General features: G+C 46.1%; 1 protein-coding gene and 1 long non-coding RNA gene across 6 annotated transcripts in view; one reads left to right on the plus strand and one right to left on the minus strand.

The window, feature by feature from the left end:
• Window positions 1–26496, minus strand: part of STON2 (stonin 2) — a 122523-nt gene that overhangs the window by 39266 nt on the left and 56761 nt on the right. For 4 of the 5 annotated variants that reach the window (XM_073608573.1, XM_073608570.1, XM_073608572.1 and 1 more), the window contains exons 2-4: window positions 24893–25000; window positions 24090–24293; window positions 17535–17705 (exon numbers count right to left, since the gene is read on the minus strand). In XM_073608573.1, coding sequence (XP_073464674.1) covers window positions 17535–17705; window positions 24090–24293; window positions 24893–24959 — 442 coding nt within the window. In that variant the 5' untranslated portion in view covers window positions 24960–25000. Of the gene's footprint in view, window positions 1–7679; window positions 7919–17534; window positions 17706–24089; window positions 24294–24892; window positions 25001–26496 lie in introns of those variants that run through there. The other variant, XM_073608574.1, reaches the window with a different exon arrangement.
• The window catches only part of LOC141116348 (uncharacterized), a 35550-nt gene continuing 16501 nt past the window's right edge, over window positions 7448–26496 (plus strand). The window contains exon 1 of the long non-coding RNA XR_012237024.1: window positions 7448–7833. This is a non-coding gene — a long non-coding RNA (uncharacterized lncRNA). The remainder of the gene's footprint in view (window positions 7834–26496) is intronic.

Below are 26496 nucleotides of genomic sequence, written 5' to 3' on the forward strand. Positions count from 1 at the left end.
GCAGACTCAGCACTTCACATACAATAAACTGTCTGGTCTATAGCGTAGTACAGAGCCTGGAGGCCACAACCTGCTTTAGTAAAAATAACTCAAGGAGGGCACAGCATGCTAAAGGGGGCCACAACCTGCTATCGTAAAGAGAACCTGAGGGGGACACAACCTGCTAAAAACCAGCTGGAATAAAAATGACCTGAAGGGGAAACAACTGGTTGGGGTAAAGACAACGTAAAGGGGCCACAACCTGCTGGGGTAATAGGAACCTGAAGGGGCCACAACCTGCTATCAAAAGAGAACCTGAGGGGGGCACAGTCTGCTGAGGTAAAGACAACCTGTAGGGGCCACAACCTGCTGGTATAATGGGAACCTGAAGGGGCCCCAAACTGCTATCGTAAAGAGAACCTATTATCATAAGGAGAGCCTGAGGTGGGACACGATCTGCTGGGGTAAGGTGAACTTGAAGGGGCCACAACCTGCTAGGGTAAAACGAACATGAAGGGGCAAAACCTGCTGGGGTGACAAGAACCTAAGGGGGCCACAACTGGCTGGGATAAAAAGAATTTAAAGGGGCCACAGCCTGTTGGGATCAAAAGGACCTGAAGGGGAAACAACTGATTGGGACCTGCCATCGTAAAGAGAACCTGAGATGGCCACAACCTGCTGGGTAAGGTGAACTCGAAGGGGCCACAACCTGCTATCATAAAGAAAACCTGAAGGGGCCACAACCTGCTGGGGTAATGGGAACCTGAATGGGCCTCAAGCTGCTATCATAAAGATAACCTGAGGGGGCCGCAGCCTTCTGGGATTAAGACAACCTGAAGGGGCCACAACCCGCTGGTGTAATGGGAACCTGAAGGGGCCCCAGCCTGCTATCATAAAGAGAACCTGCAGGGCCACAACCTGCTGGGTAAGGTGAACCTGAAGGGGCCACAACCTGCTGGGGTAAAGGGAACCTGAAGGGGCCTCAACCTGCTATCATAAAAGAGAACCTGAGGGGGCCACAGCCTTCTGGGGTAAAGACAACCTGAAGGGGCCACAAGCTGCTGGTATAATGGGAACCTGAAGGGGCCCCAACCTGCTATCATAAAGAGGACCTGAGGGGGCCACAACCTGCTGGGTAAAGTGAACCTGAAGAGGCCACAACCCAACCTGCTATCATAAAGAGAACCTGAAGAGGCCACAACCTGCTATCGTAAAGAGAACCTGAAGGGGCCACAACCTGCTATCATAAAGAGAACCTGAAGGGGCCACAACCTGCTATTGTAAAGAGAACCTAAGGGGGGCCAAAACCTGGGGGGGGGATGGGAACCTGAAGGGGCCAAAACTTTCTAGGGTAAAGATAACCTGCTAGGCTAAGGAGAACCTAAGGGGGCCACAAGAGTGGCACCCAAATGCACGTTGCGTGTTTTGCAGCAATTTTTGCGTGGTTTGGGATTGCGCCAATTTAGCTTACATTTCCGTGTTGCAGAATTGTAAGTAGCATGCGCACCCCAATGCACCGCAAAGACAACGCACCTGTGTTGTAGCATGCTACCTGGTAATGCGTTGCATTAAATATGGAGGGTTGCAGTTGGCATTTAGCACGTTAGGGTGCGTTTGCAGCCCAATCTTTTTTTATTGGCCTTCCTGAAGCAACGCGCATTATTGCGCACCACGGGAAAGTTAACGGGTCCTAGAAGTGAAAGATATCAGCGACCTATGGTAAATCGATCTCCTTTAACATTTCCACTTACAAAACATCAGACCAGAGTTTTTCCTCCATTCATAATAAACATGAGCAGGAACAAAGGTGGAGGTGGGAGGGGCCCAGACACCCTGCGGATAATTCCGCCCCCCCCAAATCTGCCAGCCAGCAAAGAGGAACGGAATTTAAAGCCTGCTTCTGAGTTGGGTAACCCGTGATCTGCATCACTTTCCTGGCTGCAGGCTCAGCTCAGCTGCACCTTCAGCAAACACAGGACGTCACGCCTTCGCACTGACTACTCCAGGGGGGTGCGTGTCCTTTAAGGATCTCTTAGTGCAGATTAAACAGACAGAACAGGTTTTTCCTCTAAGAAGTGAATGGGAGGCCTGTGGCGCAACCAGACTCAGGACTCGGACATCTCCAACAACAGATTCATTCACCTCCGACCAGAGCCGCCAGAGTGCAAATAAAAACTGACTGCAACAAATAACCCACAAATCACGGTGCATGTTCCTGCAAAATGCGACACATGCATTGGAATAGCATTATTCAGCGCAGACGCAATCAAACGCCATCCACGTGGACAGTTTACATTTCTGGAAACTACAAGTCCCAGCGTGCCCCCCCCCCCAGAGAACTACAGGTCCCAGCATGCCCCTCAGGGAACTCCAAATCCCAGCATGCCCCCTTAGACTACAGGTGCCAGCATGCACCCTCAGGGAACTAAAAGTCCCAGCGTGACCCTCAGGGAACTAAAAGTCCCACTGTGCCCTCTCAGGGAACTTCAAGTTCCAGCGTGCCTCCTCATGGAACTACAAGTCCTAACGTGCCCCCTCAGGGAACTACAAGTCCCAGCGTGACCCCTCAGGGAACTAAAGGTCCCATTGTGCCCTCTCAGGGAACTACAAGTTCCAGCATGCCCTCTCAGGGAACAACAAGCCCTAACGTGCCCACTCAGAGAACTACAAGCCCTAACGTGCCCCCTCAGGGAACTACAAGTCCTAACGTGCCCCCTCAGGGAACTAAAGGTCCCAGAGTGCCCTCTCAGGGAACTACAGGTTCCAGCATGCCCGCTCAGGGAACTACAAGTCCTAATGTGCCCACTCAGGGATTTACAAGTCCCAGTGTTCCCCCTCAGAGAACTACAAGTCCCAGCGTTCCCCCTCAGGGAACTACAAGTCCCAGTGTTCCCCTTCAGGGAACTACAAGTCCCATCATTCCCCCTCAGGGAACTGCAAATCCCAGTATGCCCCTTTAGGGAATTATAAGTCCCAGCGTGCCCCCTCAGGGAACTACAAGTCCCATGTACCCCTCAGAGAACTACAAGCCCTAACGTGCCCCCTCAGGGAACTACAAGTCCTAACGTGCCCCCTCAGGGAACTAAAGGTCCCATTGTGCCCTCTCAGGGAACTACAGGTTCCAGCATGCCCGCTCAGGGAACTACAAGTCCTAATGTGCCCACTCAGGGATTTACAAGTCCCAGTGTTCCCCCTCAGAGAACTACAAGTCCCAGCGTTCCCCCTCAGGGAACGACAAGTCCCAGTGTTCCCCCTCAGGGAACTACAAGTCCCATCATTCCCCCTCAGGGAACTGCAAATCCCAGTCTGCCCCTTTAGGGAATTATAAGTCCCAGAGTGCCCCCTCAGGGAACTACAAGTCCCATGTGCCCCCTCAGAGAACTACAAGTCCCAGCATTCCCCCTCAGGGAACGCCAAATCCCAGCATTCCCCCTCAGGGAACTACAAGTCCCATCATTCCTCCTCAGGGAACTGCAAGTCCCAACGTGCCCCCTCAGGGAACTACAAGTCCCAATGTGCCCCTTCAGGGAACTGCAAATCCCAGTGTTCCCCCTCAGGGAACTACATGTCCTATCGTGCCCCTCACGGAACTACAAAGTCCCAGCGTGCCCCCTCAGGGAGCTAAAAGTCCTGGCATATACGTAGAAGTCTGGTTAACGTTCTGCCACCTTTCGATGTTCCATAAATCTGATACTCATTTAACGCCGGTAAAAGTTGTCCCCCTGCCGCTTGCTATTACTGCAGCGAGTCGTTGGGGTCGCACACGTGATGCGCAAACGATGACAACATTTCGGGTGCCAGATGGCTCGCACCGTTGATGTATTTTTACATACGCTGTGCGAACATATGTTGCCAAATTCGGAGTCCTTCATCGGAACGGAGAAGAGCTGAAATTTCCTCTGTGCATGAAGTCGCACATAGACATCTGTGCATGAAGTCGCACAAAGACATCTGTGCATTGAGTCGCACAAAGACATCTGTGCATAAAGTCGCACAAAGACATCTGTGCATTGAGTCGCACAAAGACATCTGTGCATTGAGTCGCACAAAGACATCTGTGCATTGAGTCGCACAAAGACATCTGTGCATAAAGTCGCACAAAGACATCTGTGCATTGAGTCGCACAAAGACATCTGTGCATAAAGTCGCACAAAGACATCTGTGCATAAAGTCGCACAAAGACATCTGTGCATTGAGTCGCACAAAGACATCCGTGCATAAAGTTGCACAGATGCCAGCCAAGTTGCACCTGAAGTCACACTGACCTTGCAAATCGTGCAATTTCAAGTGAAGTCTCATAATTTCAAAGTCGCGTTTGGTGTGAACGGGGGCTATGGGTCCATTCAAGCTTCAATCTACGTGTTGCGCACAGGTACACTCGTGCCTTGATGTGCGTTGGCATGCTGCCATGCGTTTTAACATGCATGCAATACTTTTTTTTTACATCAGTAAGGAAACTTCAAAGGACTCGCGTGTTGCAGTGCGTTTACATGCATTTACGTGCGCATTGTACTAGAAAAAGTAGGGCCTGTTCTATGTTGTTGCCAGAGCAGGGCAGCGCAACACACGATGCAAAATGCTCCTATTGAAATAAATCACTTTGACAATGCATATGCGTTGGCGTGCGTTGATGGACGCATGTCAGCGCATCTGGTGTGAAAGGAAGTACACCAAGGGATGAGGGTATCAATGTAGGTGACCTCTTATAGAGCGAAGGAGAATCCATCCATCCCGCTCTATGAGTGTCTACCCTGGGGGTCACCACCCTTGAGAGAGGAATCATGGGAACACCTGACTTCCAAGCCAGAGGTCACCTACATTGATACCCTCATCCCTTCACCACAAGCTTTTTTGACTCACCGGGCGTACGCCCCTTTTGGGTCCTAACTTTCCGGTAAGCCTTCATCCAATTGGTGGTGGATATTCTACTTACAACCTTCTTCATATCTATCTTCATCTTTGATATCAGGAGGATGTTATGAGAATTTAAGTAGTGCGGAAAGTAAACAATGATTTAGAATGTAAGTTCCTGTGGAATTCGACAGGTGCTTCGGAAATTGTAAAAATTCTATTCGCAACAATTTGCCAAAATTTCTACAGTGGGCTCAATAAACTATCAGTGACGTGACCATAAAATAGCGCCGACTGTGACATTTTTAGTAGTGTGACCAATAAGCAATGATTTACAATGTATGTTCCTGTGGAATTCAACAGGTGCTTTGAAACTGTAAAATTTCTATTTGCGACAATTTGCCAAAACTTCTACTATTGATTTAATAAACTATCAGTAACGTGACCATAAAATACCGCCAACTGCGACTTTTTAGCAGTGTGTCAAATAAGCAATGATTTAAAATTTATGTTCCCATGGAATCTGACAGGTGCTTCGAAATTGTAAAATTTTTAGTTGCGACAATTTGCCAAAATTTTTACAATGGGTCCAACAAACTATCAGTGACACTACCATAAAATAGCGCCAACTGCGACATTTTTAGTAGTGTGACAAATAAACAATGATTTACAATGTACAGTATGTTCCCATGGAATTCAACAGGTGCTTCAAAAATTGTAAAATTTCTATTTGCGACAATTTGCCAAAATTTCTACAGTGGGCCCAATAAACTATCAATGACGCGGCCATAAAAAAGCGCACACTGCGACATTTTTAGTAGTGTGACCAATAAACAATGGTTTACAATGTATGTTCCTTCCAGTATGTTCCAGAATTAGAAAAAAAATCCCTTCTTGTGACATTTCGTCGAAATCTTCACAATGGACTCATATTGTGACACAACATTAAAATCACAGATTGTGATCTTTACTAGTGCGAAAAACTATGATTCGCAGTGTATGTTCCTGTGGAATTTGAAAGTTGTCTCAGAAACAGTTAAATCCCTATTTGTGAAATTTTACAAAAATTTCTACAATAGGCCCAATAAACTCTCAAACCATAAAATAGCGCCGACTTATCGCGCTTTTAGTAGCGTGATAGATAAACGATTATTCGCAAAGTATATTCCCGTGGAATTCGGAATGTGCGCTAAAGATAGCAAAATCAGCATTTGTGACATTTCACCAAAAATCTCTACAATGGACCCGAAAAACTATCGGCCGCTTGGCATTAAAATAGCGCAGATTGCGTAAAATTTTCCTAAAAACGCCAAACAAGCGATGATTCGCAATGCACGTTCTTGTCAAATGCGACAGGTGCGTCAGAAATAGGAAATTCCCAATTTGACACAGAAATGTTGCAACTTGTGTGACGTATAATGGAACGGTTTGCGCATATTTTGAACGCACAGAATAAGCGCATTGGTGCGTCAAGCAGGAGGTGTTGCAGGACTCCTTATCAGCCACGGTCCCTGCGACATAATAGTAATAATAATAATCATTTTGTAATGATTCAAAATTTTGTGACAGTTTCGCACATAATTTTTTCAGTCACAATTTCTCGCTCGGCGCCACAGATCGCTTATCATGTTGTGCGGCAATCGCGCCTCTCAAAAGTGGAAGCTTGTAGTCTGAAAAGGAGCAGGGGCTTCTTTTCGGGGCGACAAACGTGCGTAGGGCCACCCATTTAAAGTGAAAGGGTTGGCCCTATTCGACACGCAGAGTTGCTTCTCCAGACAAGATGCAAATCTCCCACGAATGCCATTCGGGAATTGCGCCTAAAAAAATCGCATTGAAGCTTGCCACCCGAAAAAGAGCAGGAGCTTTTTTTCTAGCGACAAATACACATAGGGCCAGCCCTTTCAAGTGAATGGGCTGGCCCTATGCGACACGCAGAATCGCTGCTTCAAACAAGATGCGATTCTTCCGCAAATGTCAGCTAATCACGCCTCTCAAAGTCGCGTTGAAGCTTGTCATCCAAATAGGAGCAGGGGCTTCTTTTCGGGTGACATAGTTCATTTGAACTATGCGACATGCAAAATCGCTAATGCAGACAAAATGCGAATCTGCGAACTTCGCGCGAAAATCGTGCCTTTTAAAACCATGGGAAGCTTGTTGCTTGAAAAGGAGCAGGGGCTTCTTTTTGGGCGACAAATGTGCGTAGGGCTGGCCCATTCAAGTGAAAGGGCTGGCCCTTTGCGACAAGCAGAATCGCTGCTTCAGACAACATGCGATTCTGCCAAGAATGTTGCGCGGAAATCACACCATTTAAAATCACGTGGAGCTCGTTGCCTGAAAAAGGAGCAGGAGCTTCATTTTCAGCGACTAACGCGCATTCAACTGAATGCGATATGCAGAATCGCATGAAAATCGCACAGCAGCAATGCTCATTCCCACTACATGATAATGTGAATGGGGCCTGGGGCTTCTTTTGCGTGTTTCTCACACTGAAAAGAACCGGCTGCCCTACATGTGATGTACAGGAACGCACCCGCGCTCAGTCGCACCTGTAGGCGCAAACCAAGCCTTTCCGTTCATTTCCATCTAGGGACAGCGTTTCCAGGGACTTGCAATGAAAGTCTGGGACTGTTCCAGCAAATCAAGGACAGACAGAAATCAAACTGGCGGCGAATCGCCCGTCGCTGCACTTTGCATGTATGAAATAGGCTGCAAAGTTGCCAAAATTTTAACGAGATTTGTAAAGAAAAAAAAAAAAGCAGCCGGAGACAACCCCCCTCCCCTCCCCCCTCTTTTTGGCACAGACACCTCGTGCCTCATTGCACAACGGCAAGAAAAAAGTTAACACTCACCTGAGTTGCAAGTCTTCCCGATTCCGAGCCCCCCCGACATCGGGCGCCGAGCCCAGAGCGGGCCACGGAGGGGAGAAGCTGCGCCTAGCGGGGACGGAGGAGAGGGACGGAGAGCCGGACGCAGACACCCCGGGCGGTGTGTGAGCGAGGAGAGGTATGCATTGTGCGTGTCTGTGCAAGAAGCCTGTCAGTCAGGGGAGGACTCTGCCTTTCATGTGTGTGTGGGAAGGAGCAGGCTGCACTGAATAATTAAACAGGGAGAGCCCAAGAAAACGACGCCGCTCCGCCAAGACGCTACTCCATAGATTGCAAGCTCTTGGGCCCACTCGGGTCAGCAGATCCCTCAGCAACCTCATCCCTCCAGAAGGGCTGTAATGCACCTAACCCTGACCTCACAATAACGGCATGTCTTTGTTAACCAGACCTTTTTCTGACATTTCTGGTTTACAAAAAAAAAAAAAATCTGTATTATTTTTTGCTAGAAAATTACTTAGAACCCCCCAAACATTATATATATATATCAGAGACCCTAGGGAATAAAACGGCAATCGTTGCAATATTTTATGTCACACTGTATTTGCGCACTGGTCTTTCAAACGCAATTTTTCCCCCAAACATTATATATATATTTTTTTTATCAGAAACCCTAAAGAATAAAATGGCGGTTGTTGCAATATTTTATGTCGCACTGTATTTGCGCAGCGGTCTTTCAAACGCAATTTTTTTTTGTGGAAAAATACACTTGAATAAATAAAAAAAAAACAGTAAGGCTAGCCCAATTTTTTGTAGAATGTGAACGATGAATTTACGCCGAGTAAATAGGTACCTAACATGTCACACTCGTAGAATGGTGACAAACTACGGTACTTAAAAATCTCCATAGGCGACGCTTTCAATTTTTTTACAGGTTACCTGTTTAGAGTTACAGAGGAAGCTAGAATTATTGCTCTCGCTCTAACGATCACGGCGATACCTCACATGTGTGGTTTGAACACCATTTACATATGCGGGTGCGACTTACGTACGCATTCACTTCTGCGCGTGAGCTCGGAGGGATGGGGCGCTTTACATTTTTTTTCTTTTCTTTTTATTTCTACACTGTCCCTTTCATTTTTACAGGTTACCAGTTTGGAGTAACAGAGGAGGTCTAGTGCTAGAATTATTGCTCTCGCTCTAACGATCGCGGCGATACCTCACATGTGTGGTTTGAATGCCGTTTGCATATGCGTTCGCTTCTGCATGTGAGCATGGAGGGATGGGGCGCATTAAGTTTTTTTTTTTTTTGATCTGCCCGTATTGCATTGAGAAGCACAGAGACCTAGTGATGATGTCACTGAGTCTAAAATAAGGTAAGTAATGAGCACCTCTAGCAGGAATTGGAAGGCAGCCAAGGACTGCGGTGGTCAGATCACACCAAAGAAGTGACAGGACGGATAGGACTGTCGCAGGTGACTCCTCCCTCCAGACTCCACCTGTAGTTGATAAAGATAATGATGGGTGATCTGGCTGTCAGACATTTTCCAGCACGATGGATATCTTTGTTACCACTCGCCATTTCAGTGCCTCTTTTAGCCTATAATGGTGGATAGCACAGATTATGGTGGGAGATGGGGGCTCCATGCCTCTCACACAATGTCCGTTCCTGGATTCCTGCTGGAAGAGTAATCAGATGTATTCTGGAGATGAGGTCACACCTGAGAGGGCAAAGGTCACTGGAGGGGGCAGCTCCGCCCCCAGGTGACACCTGTGAGTGGCAGGTGGCGAGCACCAAGTACCGCCTCCTCCTGTCAACTCCGGCTATTACACGGTTCTGTCTGCTCTATATGAGAAAAACAGCTGAATCAACATCAACAGTGTGCTTGGAGTGTGAGCTCTGAGGTCCAGCCATGTATAAAGAGGGGAGCAAGGAGTGACAGAATTGTAGATGATCCATATAGAGTAAGAAAGTAAGTAAGTCAGACAAGACAACTACTAAACTTACCACTAACTACCTACTGACATCACCACTAACTCTACTAACCATACCATTAACTACCTACTGACCTTATCACTAAGAACCTACTGACCTAACCATTAACTGCCTACTAACCTTACAACTTACTACCTACTGACCTCACCACTAACTTTCTAGTAGCCATACCATTAACTACCTACTGACCTTGTCACTAACTACCTGCTAACTTTACCATTAACTACCTACTGACCTTATCACTAACTACCTGCTAACTTTACCATTAACTACCTACTGACCTTATCACTAACTACCTGCTAACTTTACCATTAACTACCTACTGACCTTATCACTAAGAACCTACTAACCTTACCACTACCTACTAACCTTACCACTAACTACCTACTGATCTAACCTCTAACCTTACCACTAACTACCCACTAACCTTACCACTAAGTACCTACTCATCCCAATACTAACTACCTACAACCTGTGACGGCGTACCGCTTGTCTGCACTTTACATTTTCCCCGGTCAGCCTGGTCAAAGAGAGGAGCAGTGAAGTACACTCACAGTGTAGCGCCATCGGAAACTTGCATCACTCCACAGAGAAGACATCACCCCACTGAGGACACATCATTCCACTGAAGACAATACACCCCACCAATAACTCCTCATCCCTCTGAGGACACATCAACCCACCAATGCCACATTACCCTACGAAGGCCAGATCACCCCACAGAGAATACATCACCCCACTGAGGACACATCATTCCACTGAAGACAACACACCCCACCAATGACTCATCATCCCTCTGAGGACACATCAACCCACCAATGCCACATTACCCTACGAAGGCCAGATCACCCCACAGAGAATACATCTCCCCTCTGAGGACACATCATTCCACTGAAGACAATACACCCCACCAATAACTCCTCATCCCTCTGAGGACACATCAACCCACCAATGCCACATTACCCTACGAAGGCCAGATCACCCCTTTGAGGCCACATTACCTCACTACAGTTACATCACCCCACTGTGGACTTCAAACGTACTAATCTCAACGCACACGTTCCTGTTAAAATGGCTGTGCATCAAAGTGGGTGCTGTAGTGACCAACGGCTGGAACCGTTTTAGGTCAAAACAAAAATTGTCACCAGCACACCACGGATCTCCAGAGTGGGTCCAAAGTTTTTTAATCAGCGATCACATTGTTACAGCAGATAGCAACGTTTCAGAACCACGCAGGACCCCTTCATCAGGCATGTGATGTCACCGCATGGAGGCCCCATCACCCCATGGAGGCCCCATCACCCCATGGAGGCCCCATCACCCCACCAACTTCACATGGCAAAGATCCATATCATACACTGGACGCCGGTGTCCTCAGTATACTCAGCACACTATGTACTCTGCACACATCATCATCCTAACACTTTACTGTCAGTCTGCCAACCCATCACACACCACCGAGAAAACCCAAACAATGTCTGCCGAATACAGCCGGAGGATATATAATTACCACCTGATTCACAGTGTGATATGTGATCAGAACACGTATTCACATGTACATACACTGCACAAGCCAAGATCATCAATCAGCGAGATTCATAAGGGAAAGGGAGGAAATTTCTTCGGTACAATGAGAAGTGATGTCACAGGTGTTGGATATACCATCACAGAATGAAACTCTACCAGAGTATAGCCAGTTTTGGTTAAAGCCCCAATCGGTTGTTATAGGTTCCTATAGACAGTGTTAGTAGATAAGCCCCATAGCATCACTCCCAGTACATCAATCCCAGCACAGGATGTGATATTGATACATTGTATTACCTGATCGGAATCTCATGGCTTCTTTCTGGTCTGTGGATATCTGTAGAGTGAAAGTCCACGAAGTGGTCACTGGCCTCCAGACCCCCGAGACCTCCTTCTCCTCCTCCCCCTCCCAGCTCTCTATGTACAGTACTATAGAGGGCTCTGACCCCTCACCCGCAGGAGACCCACCCCCACCCCAGACCCCTCTCCCCCCTGCACAATGCACACAGCTGGGTTATCACTTATCACACACAGCACAATGAGAACCCCCCAACCTGGTGGGACATCCTATGGTCACCTCTGCCAACCACACATGTAATCGCTTTCATTTTATATATATATATATATATATATATATATATATATATATATATATATATATATATATATATCCACAAATTCCCCTGAATGTTGAATGAATTAGCTAAGCAGGTGTCATCTGCATATCACCAAAGTCTCCATTGTTATCCTTCACCGCAACCCACCCCGGGAGACCAGAGAAACTACTGCTATGTAAATACCAACTTTCCAAAAGTCCTCACCGCCCGGAGCCTTGGGAGACGGCTGGAGGGATTTTAAAGCAAATGATTTTGCAGGTGAAGTTTCTTCGAAAACTCATTTTTTTCCTAACAAAGCCATATCTGATCAGCCGGCAGGGAACGGTCATTTAGCAGCCAATGGTATTTCTTTCCCTTATATATGTTGCTTTTGCTGTAGTACTTTGTTCAGGTGGGCCACTTCACAGGCAGGTTTAGTACATCCCCCAGCCATGTTATGTACCCAACTTTAGCCCCGGAAGGTTTTACCCCCTTAATGACCAGGCCATTTTTTGCGATACAGCACGTTACTTTAGCTGACAATTGCGCGGTCGTGCGATGCTGTACCTAAATAAAATTGATGTCCTTTTTTTCCCACAAATAGAGCTTTCTTTTAGTGGTATTTAATCACCTCTGCGGTTTTTATTTTGTTGCGCTGTAAATAAAAAAATAAACCCGCCAATTTTGAAAAAAAAAAAATATATATTTGTTACTTTCTTCTATAAAACATATCCAATAAAAATGTTTTAACCCCCGCTGATGGCTGAAAAAGGGTTTAAATTGCTGGCAAAGCGCCGATGCAGCGGCGCATTGCCGGCTGTTTGACGGCGCTGCCCCTATGTTTTCAATGGGCAGGGGCGCTTTAGGAGCGGTGCACACACTGCTCCTATAGTGCTGCAAAGATGCGGCTTGCAGGACTTTTTTCACCGTCCTGCGAGCCCACCGCTCCAGTGTGAAAGCACTCAGGCTTTCACACTGGAATGACAGGAGAGGCTCTTTACAGTCACTATGCAGGCGCTATTTTTAGCGTTGTAGCGCCTGTAAAGCGCCTTAGTGTGAAAGTAGCTTTAGGCTCCATGCACACTTGTACAACGCCATGTTTGCACAACTTTGAAGTGAAACTTTGATGCAACTTTGGATGGGTGGAACTTGGATACGACTTTGGCTTTGACCAGTGATAATGGACAAATGTTGCATTGTATAACATTCAGGTACGACTTTCATGCAACTTTTGAGGGTTGACATTGAAGTCTATGGCCCTCAAGTTGCATGAAAGTCAGACTAAAGTAGTGCGTGAACTACTTTGAAGTTGCTGCAGCTTTAAGTCGCACATATATGAATGGTTATCATTGGGAAATGACTTGTCATGCGACTTAGTTGTCCAAAGTTGCATGACAGGTCGCCCAAGGCTCCATTCACACTTGTACGACTTCAAGTTTGCACAACTTTGGAGCGCAACTTTAATGCAACCTTGGATGGGTGAGACTTGGATGTGACTTGTTATCCCTCTGCAAAGTTGAGCCGACTGTTGCAGGTAAAACATTCAGGTGCGACTTTCATGCAAATGTTGAGGGTTAACATTGAAGTCTATAGCCCTCAAGTTGCATGAAAGTCAGACCAAGGTAGTGCATGAACGACTTGAAGGCTCCATTCACACTGGAGCCTTTGGATGACTTTGGAGCGCAACTTTGGTCGGGTGCGACTTGTTGTCTCTTTGCAAAGTCGGAGCCACTGTTGCATGTAAAACATTCAGGCATGACTTTCATGCAACCTTTGAGGGTTAACATTGAAGTCTATGGCCCTCAAGTTGCATGAAAGATGGACCAAAGCAGTGCATGAACTACTTTGAAGTCCCTACGATTTTAAGTTGCAGAGATATGAATGGTTATCATTGGAAAACAAAGTCATATGGCAAGTCGCACAAGTGTGAATGAGATGATGGAAAAATTGTGCATATTGTAATGCGCAGGTACATCCTGAAATCGGAGGTTGAACTTGAGACATTAGCATGCCAATCAAATGAAATATTAAGGAAATCTGTTGAGTATATTGAAGGCTCTGATGATCGATTTTTCTGGATTTCTCTACGAACGTTCGAACAAACTTCTACTGGTGTATGGCCAGCTTGACACTTATTTGAGCTGATTTGTACATGGGGGTTGATTTACTAAAACATTGAGGGCTAAAACATAGTTCACACCAGTGCTTGCATTTCCAGTGCGTTCCAGGAAAAAAATTAGAAGAACCTGTTCACACCATAGAAACGCAGTCCAGATGAGTTACAGATGCTTTTCTGCATGCATGTTTTTGATGCGTTTTTGGTGCGTTTTTGGTGCGTTCCAGTGCATCTTTTACCCCTCTCGTTTTTCGTGTGTGTTCCAGTGTTTTTGGTGCATTTAGGTGCATTCCAGTGCGTTTTTTGATGCGTTTTACAGTATTCCAGTACAGTCCAGTGCAGGGAAAATGCAGCATGTTCGGGCCAGTTCACATCACATGCAGTCCAGTGCTTTTTTTTCTATAACAAAAACGCATGGAAAGTAGGTTATATGGTTTCCAATGGCATAGTTCACAGTGCTTGCAGTCCCAGTGCGTTCCAGTTCCAGGAAAAAAAAAGTAGAACATGCTGCATTTTCCCTGCACTGGACTGTACTGGAACACTGTAAGACGCATCAAAAATGCACTGGAACGCACCAAAAACGCACTGGAACACACATGTCCTTACTGAAGGTTAACAAAAAAGAGAGGGGAAAAAATGCACTGGACTGCATCAAAATTGCACCAAAAACACATCAAAAACGCACATGCAGAAAAGCATCTGTAACACATCCGGACTGCATTTCTGTGGTGTGAACAGGTTCTTTTACGCAATGGAACTGCAAGCACTGGTGTGAACTATGCCATTGGAAACCATATAACCTACTTTCCATGCGTTTTTTATGCAGAAAAAAAACGCACTGGACTGCATGTAGTGTGAACTGGCCCTTTAAGCTGGTCATACACCATACAATTTTATTATTCAATTTCCTTTAGATTTATCTTCAACTATGTAGTAGAAGGCCCTGCCTGATTGCATACAAATTGAAAGTGTTTAGGTTTGACCTCCTATTATATATGGTTTTGGTAAAAACGCTCAAAAAAGTTCAACTGAAGAAGCAGAAGTTAGAAGCTGATTGGCTCCCATGCGCAGCTGCACCAGATTTTGCTCTCTACAGTTTTAGTAAATCAGTACAGGGTTGTTTTGCACGAAAGGCTCCTGTCACCAAAGGGGTTCCTAAGCGATTCAGAATCCCCCCGTATAGTTTGCTGTCAGTTTCACGCGGTGGTGTATTTCAGTCGAATGTTCCGCCAAAGATTTTCCATCGTGACCGAGACGGTGAACGCTTCTTCCCTAATAAATCATGACAAAGTGACCTGAAAACCTGCTGGCGCGGTGCCCGATCTCCCGGCATGCTCTCCTCGGTCGGGTATCCTGGCAGCGGGCTCATCCAGCGTAGCGGCAGGATTTCAAGGCAGATCCAGCTGGAGTCCCTGACAAAAACACATTGTTGGTGGTACAGGGGCTGTCACCCGGGAAACCGCCCCCCCTCCCCACTGCCCGTGCCACGCCATGCCCAGAGCGGCCCCCACCAACTCCAGGGGCCCGGGAGGAAGGGGGGGGCACTACCAGTGTCTCTGGGCACGGCGGGCGATGCAGCAACCGCCATAGAAATATAGCTTCCATCGGGGGTCACCTGCTTCTAGCAGGGGCTGCCGATTCAATCTCTGTGTACTAGTCTGAGTGTTTGGTAAATACAAAGGATAACAAAGTAACAAAAGAGGAAGAAAACAAAGAAACAAAAGAGAAACATTGTTCTTCCTTTTCAGTGTTTTATAAAAACGTGGAGCATTGTTTGTAAAGTGCAGAGACCCACCTAGGGAGAGCGCAGACGATCCATGTAAAAACGTTAGGGGGTTCCAGAGATGGGGTGACAAACAGCAGGGGGCGCAACAGTAAATATTTTCTCTAATTAAAGAGGAACTCCACCCTTCCCTGATAATATTTTACTTTTGTTCTTGTATATAAATGGGAAAAAAAAAAACAACAAAAAAAAACTTAGTAGTCCATGGAGTCTAGCTTTGCCTCTTGGAGCCCAAAGTTCTTTCTCCAGGCTCTGCTCCTGCGGGTCTCTGCCAGCCTATAGGACATAACAGACTTGCAGCATGTCTGCGCATGCGTGGGGGTTTGGTGTGATTTAGTGGCGGCCGGTACTAAACTTTTGGGGGAGGGGGCAGCAAACACCCCCCCCCTCCAGGGCCGCACTCACCGCTCCACGGCATGGTCCCCCCTGTGGCTTCCTTGGCTTTTCCTCCCGGCCAACCCAATCCACCTCCTGTCCTGATTTGCCGGGAGGAAAAGCCGGAAGACAATAGTGAATATTGATTCACTATTGTCACAAGTGGGTGGGCTCACTGCACCCCGAGCCCAACCTTTTTCAAGCCATTTAGAGCCTCAGGCTCTAATCAAGTGCTTGGGGAAAAAAAAACTTCATACAAACGCAACCCAATCCATTGGCCAACCCAATCCACCTCCTGTCCTAATTTGCCGGGAGGAAAAGCCGGAAGACAATAGTGAATATTGATTCACTATTGTCACAAGTGGGTGGGCTCACTGCGCCCCGAGCCCAACCTTTTTCAAGCCATTTAGAGCCTCAGGCTCTAATCAAGTGCTTGGGGAAAAAAAAACTTCATACAAACGTATGAGTCTGGCATCCCGCATGCTGGTGTGGTATATGCGGAGACACGCCAACCCCCCCCCCCATCACCATCAAAACCACCACCATCATCATCATCATCCACACACACAGTGGGGTAGATTTACTAAAGCTGGAGCACAATCTGGTGCAGCTGTGCATGGTAGCCAATCAGCTTCTATCTTCAACTGGTTCAATTAAGTTTTGGCAATAAAACCTGGAAGCTGATTGGTTCCTATGCAGTAGTGAGCCTGATTTTGCACCCTCCAACTTTAGTAAATAAACCCCAGTGTTTCTACCCATAAACCATATTAAACCCTTATGCACAGTGCTGGGACAAGGTCATCTAGAGCCCAGGGCAAACATGCCAAACTGCGCACCCCCCCCCCCCCCCCCCCCACCCAAGATGTAAAAATGGGTCAGCAAAAATCCCCCAAGTGCTAAAAACTGAGGACTAATCTGCATGATTACGCCTAAGCATAACCCCCCCCCCCCCGCCCGCCAGTACAAATGGCGTATTTTCACTTTTAACCAAATGAAAAACATTCGATCAGAACAAGAAACAACTCAATAACAATCATTTTTTTTCTTTAGCAGAGATGTACATGCACTTTTACTGGGCGAATATCTGAGGGTTTTTTTTATTAATAGACACCATGTGGGAGTCTATTCTTTTCTGCTGCAACACAGAATCTGGTGCAGCTGTTCATAGCAACCAATCAGCTTTCAGGTTTTACTGACAAAGCTTGAACAAGCAGATTTCATTATATTGTCAAATTCTGTGCAGAACCGTTCGATCAGATCATTACAACTATTGCCACCATCAAAGGGCATTATACAGATTTTCTGTATCTCTTGTCTATAAAATGAAACATTGTTTCCATCTTATGATTGTATCTGATGTGTGCTCAGCTATACAATCCCAGTTAGGATGGATGGGGCATGCTGGGACTTGTAGTTCCCAAGCCATCGATTTTCAACTACTGGTGTCTGTTTCTAGATCTCCGATTCTGACACAGTGCATTTAGTCCCTTACCTGCAGAACCGGTCCCTGAAGCATCCTCGCTGGCAATGTCTGTGTACGGGGGTTCCATACTCGTACCGCTGTCTTCATAATTGGCCTCTGAGCTGCTCTGTGATGGCAATGCAGGGCGTCTGTATGGGCTGCGACTTGGGGAACGCCATTCCGACACTCTCGAAGGGGAGCCTGATGTACAGAAATATCACAAAGAAGTGCACTTTAAAACTTGTTACAACAAAATACTTGCTAAAATCTTCTTCATCTAAGAGCAACTGGCAGTTGTGCACAGTGCAACTAACAGCAGCCTCGGGAGACTTTTTAATTTTCTAATTTTCTGCCATAACAACTGCAACAAAATTCTAATGCCCGGTACACACAATGAGATTATCGGACGAATGATCGTATGTTTTTTTTTTTTTTTGGATGCTAATTTCAGATCGAATCTGATGAGTTTACTAAAGTCACGAAAATTCCCGTAAGACAAAAAAAAAATTTGGAAGTAATGTAAATGATGGAAATAATGCATTTGTATTGCATTTTCGAACGACAGCTGTACTGGTTAAACGAAAATCGTCCGACCTGGCATTGTACGAAAAAAGTTTTCGTGTATGTCCGATAGAATAATATCAGATAAACTGTCCTGATCGGCTCTCGAATGCTCTGTACTAACGATCCGATTATCATACAATTGCTTCAAAAGCGGTATTTTCCGTATCCAGAATTATTTGTAAGGCCATTGTCAGTCAGTAGGGGAGCTACAGTGTTTTTATCCAGCCCCCCCACTATTAATATGTTAATGAGCTGAACTCCTAAACCACATCCGGAATTTTTTTTAGGGCCATGGACAGTCAGTAGGGGGAGTTACAGTGTAGGTAGGGGGCAGCGGTGCGTTTGCTCTGCCCCCCACTATTAATAAGTTAATTAGCCGATTTCCTATAGAACACCAATCATTATTTGTAAGGCAACTGGCAGCCAGTTGGGGGCTTTGCTCCACCCCCACTATTAACAAGTTAAAGGAGATGTCCAGCCTGAGCTTTTTAGGCTGGGCTTCTCCTCTGGGACACAGGAGTGCAATTCATTTTGCACTCCTGTGACCCGTTTTCAGCGGAGAGCAGTGGACCGTCTAAACCACACCCAGGATTATAGGTAAGGCCATTGACAGTCAGTGGGTGGAGTTACAATATCTTTACCACACCCTCACTATTAATATGTTAATTAGGTAATCTCCTAAACCACACCTAGAATTATTTGTAGGGCCATTGACAGTCAGTGGGTGGAGTTACAATATCTTTACCACACCCTCACTATTAATATGTTAATTAGGTAATCTCCTAAACCACACCTAGAATTATTTGTAGGGCCATTGGCAGTCAGTGGGTGGAGTTACAATATCTTTACCACACCCTCACTATTAATATGTTAATTAGGTAATCTCCTAAACCACACCTAGAATTATTTGTAGGGCCATTGGCAGTCAGTGGGTGGAGTTACAATATCTTTACCACACCCTCACTATTAATATGTTAATTAGGTAATCTCCTAAACCACACCTAGAATTATTTGTAGGGCCATTGGCAGTCAGTGGGTGGAGTTACAATATCTTTACCACACCCTCACTATTAATATGTTAATTAGGTAATCTCCTAAACCACACGTAGAATTATTTGTAGGGCCATTGGCAGTCAGTAGGGGCAGTAATGTCTTTGCCCCGCCCCCACTATTAATAAGTTAATTAGCTGATTTCCTAATCCACACCCAGAATTATTTTTAAGGCCATTGGCAGTCAGTATGTGGCTGCAGTGTCTTTGATCCGCCCCCACTAATAACATTTAAATTGTGGACCTTCAAAATCATACCCACAAATATTTTGTAAGGCCATTGGCAGTCAGTTGGTGGGACAGCAGTGTACTTACCCCACCCTCACTAATAATATGTTAATTACCCGATCTTTTAAACCACACCCAGAATTATTTGTAAGGCCACTGGCAGTCAGTGGGTGGGACTACAGTGTCTTTATCCCTCCCCCACTATTCATTTGGTAATTAGCTTAACCCCTAAACCACACTCAGAATTATTGGTAGGGACACTGGCAGTCAGTAGGGGACAGTGGTGTATTTGCCCCGCCCCCACTATTAATAGATTCATTTAGCTGATATCATTTTATCCACACTGATAAATATTTGTTAAGCCATTGGCAGTCAGTAGGGGGGCTGCCGTGTCTTTGCTCCGCCCCCACTATTAGCATGTTAAATTGTGGACCTTCAAAATCATACCCAGAATTATTTGTAAGGACATTGGTTGCCAGTGGGCGGGACTACAGTGTACTTACCCCACCCTCACTATTAATATGTTAATTAACCAATCTCTTAAACCACACCCAGAATTATTTGTAAGGCTATTAGCAGTCAGTGGGTGGGACTACAACATACTTATCCCACCCTTACTATTAATATATTAATTCGCCGATCTCTTAAATCACGTCCAGAATTATTTGTAAGGCCATTGGCAGTCAGTGGGTGGGGTTACAGTGTCTTTATCCCACCCCCACTATTCATTTGTTAATTAGCTTAACCCCTAAACCATACCTAGAATTATTTGTAGGGCCGCTGGCAGTCAGTAGGGGGCAGTAGTGTCCTTTCCCCCGCCCCAACTATAAATAGGATAATTAGCCGATTTCCTTTTATCCACACCAATAAATATTTGTAAAGCCACTGGCAGTCAATAGGGGGCTGCGGTGTCTTTGCTCCAATCCCGCTATTAACATGTTACATCGCAGACCTTGCAAACCACACCCATAAATATTTATAAAGCCATTGGCAGTTAGTGGGTAGGGCTACAGTGTCTTACAGTACCCCACCCCCACTATTATGTTAATTATTTGATCACCTATGGTATTGGCAAAGCTCAGACTGGGAGAGGGAGAGACAGTATCTGAGGCCAATCAGATGTTCTTTGTTCAAATGTCTTTGCTCCACCCCCACTATTAACATGTTAATTCGCAGATCTTCTAAACCGCACCCAGAATTATTTGTAAGGCCATTGGCAGTCAGTGGTGTAGCTGAAATGTCTTCACCCCCCACTATGTTGATTAGCTGATCTCCTATAGCATTTGGAAAGCTCAGACTGGGAAAGGGAAAGCCAATATCTGGGGCCAATTAGATGTCCTGTACTCAAATGTGCTAACAAGGAGCATGCTGACAGCAGGAGAAAGCAGAAAGATCTTGTGACTATCAGTGTCTACTTAAAGCTTGTAGGTGGAGTTTTCATTCTCCTCTGACTGTCCTATGAGGCTGCAGGACCCCTGACCCTCTGTTTGGCCCCTGTGTTGATCACATGCACTCTCCCAAGAATAGAAAAAAACTCTCTAGCAATACACATCAAACTGAGCATGTGCAGAGTGCCCCCAAGGCTCTGTTCTATCAGGAGATGGATTGGGGACAAAAAAAAAAGGGGAGGATCAGAGAAGACAGGATCAAACAGCCTTTTTTTACACAACGCAGAGGATTAACCCCTTAGGTTCCACAGTGAGTATAACAAGCATGCTTTACCGCATATACAGACTGATGTCACTGTTGTGGGTTTAGTAACACTTTAAGGGTGTAAATCTCAGGACTGGCTGACCAGGAATACAAACCTTCTGCAGAGAAAGCAGAACCCGTACATGAAAGGTGTATTCAGCTGTTTGCCTGGAGTTCCCATTTTATCTCCCCGGCAGAAACAGTAATAATATTTTGTGACCAATGAGGGAGGGGGTCTGAGCGAGACACGGCGCGGATTTATGAAGTTCCAGGCGGCGAGTTCATTTAGCAGAAGGTTATAAAAGGCTGCAAAATTACTGCACGGGATATTTATATGTTTCTATCTGTCCGCCATCGGCACACGCGGTCCTATAACTACAGCGGCGTTTTTATCTACAATGTAATTTCCTGATGGCGTCTCGGATGGCGTGGGCAGCCATGATAATGAGATCGCAAAAAAAAAAAGCAATAATCTTTCTAAAGGAAAACTCGGTATTTAACCTCTTTTTTGCTCAGTCTGGAGTTGGGGCATTTCCAGAACACGTTTCGTAGGGGCTTATGGACACCACGCAACGCGCATTATTGTGAGCGCAACACGCGTGCATTGTTACTCCCATTACACGGATTGGTATTTTCCCTTCTTGTTTTATTTCTGTTGCAACACCTTTACGTGTATTGTGGCGTCTCTGTGCTGCTAAAAAATGCAGCATTTCTCCAACGCAATGCTTTGGTGTCAGTTGGTCTTACAGACAACAATTGTATTTGCTGTGTCTTTGATCTGCGTTGACCAACAATAAAGGGGATGTAATTATAAAAAATCTGCAAAGCTATTCATCTCAGGAAACTGCGTGTACAGTATTATGTACGCTTGTTCTGTGTGAATGCCGGCAAAATCAAAACTTTTCTCTCCAGGTCGGATGTTCTTCATATAAATCTGTGATCTCCAAATTGCGGACCTTTGCTTGCTTTTATCCAGCCCTTGGGGCACAATTTCATCCATTGGTACCAACAATGGGACACAACTCCTTCCACTGACACCAATGATGGGGCACAATTCCTCCCACTGACACCAATGATGGGGCACAATTCCTCCCACTGACACCAATGATTGGGCACAATTCCTCCCACTGACACCAACGATGGGGTATTATTCCTCCCACTGACACCAATGATTGGGCACTATTCCTCCCACTGACATCAACAATGGGGCACAATTCCTCCCACTGGCACCAACGATTGTGCACAATTCCTCCCACTGACACCAACGATGGGGCACAATTCCACCCAATGACACCAACGATGGGGCACAATTTCTTTCAATGACACCAACGATGGGGCACAATTCCTAATACTGACACCGACGATGGGGCACAATTCCTAATACTGACACCGACGATGGGGCACAATTCCTAATACTGACACCGACGATGGGGCACAATTCCTAATACTGACACCAACAATGTAGCACAATTCCTCCCACTGACACCAACAATGGGGCACAATTCCTCCCACTGACACCAATGACAAGGCACAATTCCACCCAATGACAACAGCGATAGGGCACAATTCCTCTCACTGACACCAACGATGGGGCACAATTCCTCCCACTGATACCAACGATGGGGCACAATTCCTGCCACTGACACCAACAACGAGACACAATGCACAATTCTTCCCACTGACACCAATGATGGGGTAAAATTCCTCCCACTGACACCAACAAAGGGACAAAAGTCCTCCCAGTTACACCAACGATAGGCCAAAATTCCTCCCACTGACACCAGTGATGGGGCACAAGTCCTCTCACTGACACCAACAATGGGATACAATTCTTCCCACTGACACCAACAATGGGGCACAATTCCTCCCCACTGACACCAACGAGGCACAATGCCTCCCAATGACAACAACAATAGGGTACAATTCCTCCCACTGACACCAGCGAAGGGGCACAATTCCTCCCAATGACACCAACAATTGGGCCCAATGACAGAAATGATGTGGCACAATTCCTTTCAATGACACCAACTATGGGGCACAATTCTTCCCACTGACACCAAGGATGGGGCATTATTTTTCCCCACTGATGTTGGGACCAATGGCCACAGTCTGGCCCCCTCAAAGTCTGAGGGCCAATAAACTGGCCCCTTGTTTAGAAAGTTTGGAGACCCCTGATATAAATAGTGAGAATCGGAAATATACTGTATTACATCCTGCAAATCACACTACATTGACTAGAAAGAGGTGGCACTTCCAGCTGCTGATGCCTTAAAAGTCTACCTTTAAAGCTGGTAGTTCAATTCTGGGTGAAAGCCAGCAGAACAAATCTTTGTATCAGAGTCTACTTATAACTGAAATACAGGTTTTGGGGTTCAGACTCTGCTGGCATGCCCAGAGCTCTAGTGTATTTTGTAGAATGTTCTCCTGTCCTCAAACATGGTTCAGGTTGGCCATAGAGAATTGCTGATTTAGGAGCATGTACTTCAGTTATTCACAACAGCTAGGCTTGACAGTGTAAGGGCAAAAGTACACTATAGCAGGAGGCTGTAACTATCAGGCATGCCGAGCAGAGCTGGAACCTGAATTCTGTTTCTCTGTGGCAAATCAGGAGGAGAGTGAAGGAGGCCTTTATCCCTCTCTCTGTACAGTGCTGAGGTCAGGAACAGCATGGACTCCATTCAGTGTGTACAATAATCCACCACTAGTCAACAATCAGATGTTAATGGTCAGGTAAGTCTGGTTGTTACAAATCTCTGGACCTCCAATATATAAAAAATGCCTTTTTCTGACCTACGGAACCCAGCACTTCAATCACCCAGGATAGAAACAGCCATGATAGTGGTGGGCCACCTGGATTAGGGGGCCATTTAGCCCCTATGGGATAGGAGTCCTTGTAGGACAACAATCATCTCTGTCGGCTGGATTCCATCTCATAGGGCCCTCTGATCCTAATTTTGTATCAAAATAAGTTAAATTCTTTACAAGAAACTTCCTCACATCCAAAGACCTCCTGGAAATACCAACACCTAGCTGGACTTATTATCTGCCTTACTTGTCACCGGGGAAGGGGGATGGTGAGTCTCCTCAAAGTGAACCCAGGATGAGACATCGGTCCTCATGGGCTTTGGAGCTCCGTCTGCTCCATCAGATTGATTAAGGTGGGAGTAACCAGCCCCTGCGGAAGCTCCACTCTGTATCTCTGCAACTTTCTCTTGCTCCGTTGACTGGCGGCTTGGTTGGTGTTCCTTATCTTCATCTAAAAAAACAGACAAAACGTTCATCTCACAGGTCCACATTCAATGAAGAGTGTGAAGAACAAGACACTGGAACACTAAACTAATATGTCTGAGCCCTTTCACCCTGGCTGGTGCTCATACCAAACCTCAGGGGAAGATCCTCTTATTGGGTCCAGAGAAGATATGACTGGACTGGGTAGATTACCCGATGGCCATAAGCTACCTGCGCTTTTCACCCCCAGGAAGTGACAGGATCTGATTTATATTTTGTATGTCTGTACAAATTATAACGTTCTTGCACAATTTCCAGTTTAGCTATTGGGCCCCTCAGAAGATTGTACATTGCTCACTTACAGACTGTAGGTCCTCTGTAACTGGAGTCCTCCAAGATGCTTATTAGAGAGTGGCCAGATGATTTCCCTACACTTGACTAAGCAGCAAATTTACAACGTCCAGGTTCTCCAATATTTTGTCAAAATTTGCCTTCAATTGTCCCATTGGGACTGCTTAGACAAGGTTTGCTTGAACATAAAATCACATGACTTTGTTTTCTAACAAAGCTTTGTGATCACCATTTCAGTGAACATTATGGTGATATGAACTGCTGGAATCTCCTTACCTTGTAATTTGGTGTCATCATTGAAGGACACCCACTGCGACTTCCGAGTGGCAACAATTTCAGTCATTGTGTCATCTTGTGGCCTCAGTCATGGTGAGAGGGAGAAAGCTGGAGGAAAGGAAGGACGGATATGTCAGATGTAGCAAATATATGAATAACAACAGTAATAATGTAACAAACTGAGAGTCTCCCTATTGACCGGCTGCCAATGTACCAGCAGGACACTGGTGTTGCAAAAGTTTGGCTTTGTTGGATAACACAGGTAGGTGGACACCATTACAGGGTAGTACAAGGGTAAGTTAGTACTGTTGTTCTGCTGGGTCACTGCTGGGAGAGGGAACAGGGGGAGCCGAGTAGCTGAATCGCTGCTAGGAGGGTGAACTGATCTGCTAAGTCACTGCTGGCAGAGGGTGCTGATTTGCTGAGTCACTGCTGGGAGGGGGAGTGGCTGAGCTTCTGAATCATTGCTGTTAGAGGGGAATATGGTGACATTAGGTAGAGGGGAAAAGGGAAACAGAGTCTCTTTTGGGAGGCCAAAGCAGTGCGAGGTGAACTGCTGAATCACTGCTGGGATAGGGGAAGCTGAGCTTCCGATTCATTGCTGGGAGAAAGGGAGCATGGTGAACCAAGCTGCTGAGTCACTGCTGAGAAAGGGGGAGCTTAGCTGCTGTTAGGAGTGTACAGTGTGAGCTGAGCTGCTCAGTCACTGCTGGGATAGGGGAGCAGAGTGAGCTGAACTGCTGGGGGAAACCACATAAAGGAGATCTATGGTTACAGCATACACATATTTTATAACATCAGCACTGTAATACACGCAGTAGTTATATTTGACAATCCAATATAAGCTTACATGAAAACCCTCCCTTCATACTGTGAGTTCTGCCTGATTGCTGGCCAGTCTCTTTCCACATCTTCCTGGACTCCCTGCATTCTTTGCAGCTCCTTCTCAATTTGAAAGGACTACATGTCCCAAGGTACCTTGCTGCCTGCAAGCAGTGATTCCTCTACTGACTCCGCCTCCTGAAACTCCTCCTTTCAGCACCTCTGTAGTTCAGAAGGCAGGTTCTGTGAAATGTGTGACACAGTAGTCACAGGGCATAGCGACTTTGTGTCGCAGAATTCCAGAAAGTAAATGTGTGGGGAACTTCATAAAGTAAGTTTACAAACTTCAAGATCATTCAGATTGTTAGGAGATGGCTAGAAATAATTGAAATATGATGTGGAAATGATTAAGTGATTTTACATGACAATAGCTGCCCGCGACCTAGATGGGGTGAGTGCGGGGCTGGTGAGCGCACGAGCGAGTGGCGGCATTTGGTTTGCTTGCCGCCCTCGCCCCCCCAAAAAATGGAGCACCAGCCACCACTGGTGTAAAGGCAGGCGTCCCAATACTTTTGATAATATAGTATATAACGGTGTGATGTTAGAAGTACTGTAGCGTGTCAGGTTGGCACATCCGTAGAAAAGGGAATAAGGTATTTTGACTTATTATCCTATCACTGGACTGGGGGGGGGGGGGGGGGCACTGCAGGGGTAGGTTGGCACCACTCTAGGACAGTGCTGGTTTGGCCTGGCTGTGCTACAGTGCCCGGTATTGAGCTCTG

This window comes from Aquarana catesbeiana, linkage group LG13, assembly GCF_042186555.1.
Source record: "Aquarana catesbeiana isolate 2022-GZ linkage group LG13, ASM4218655v1, whole genome shotgun sequence".
NCBI classification, from domain to species: Eukaryota; Metazoa; Chordata; class Amphibia; order Anura; family Ranidae; genus Aquarana; species Aquarana catesbeiana.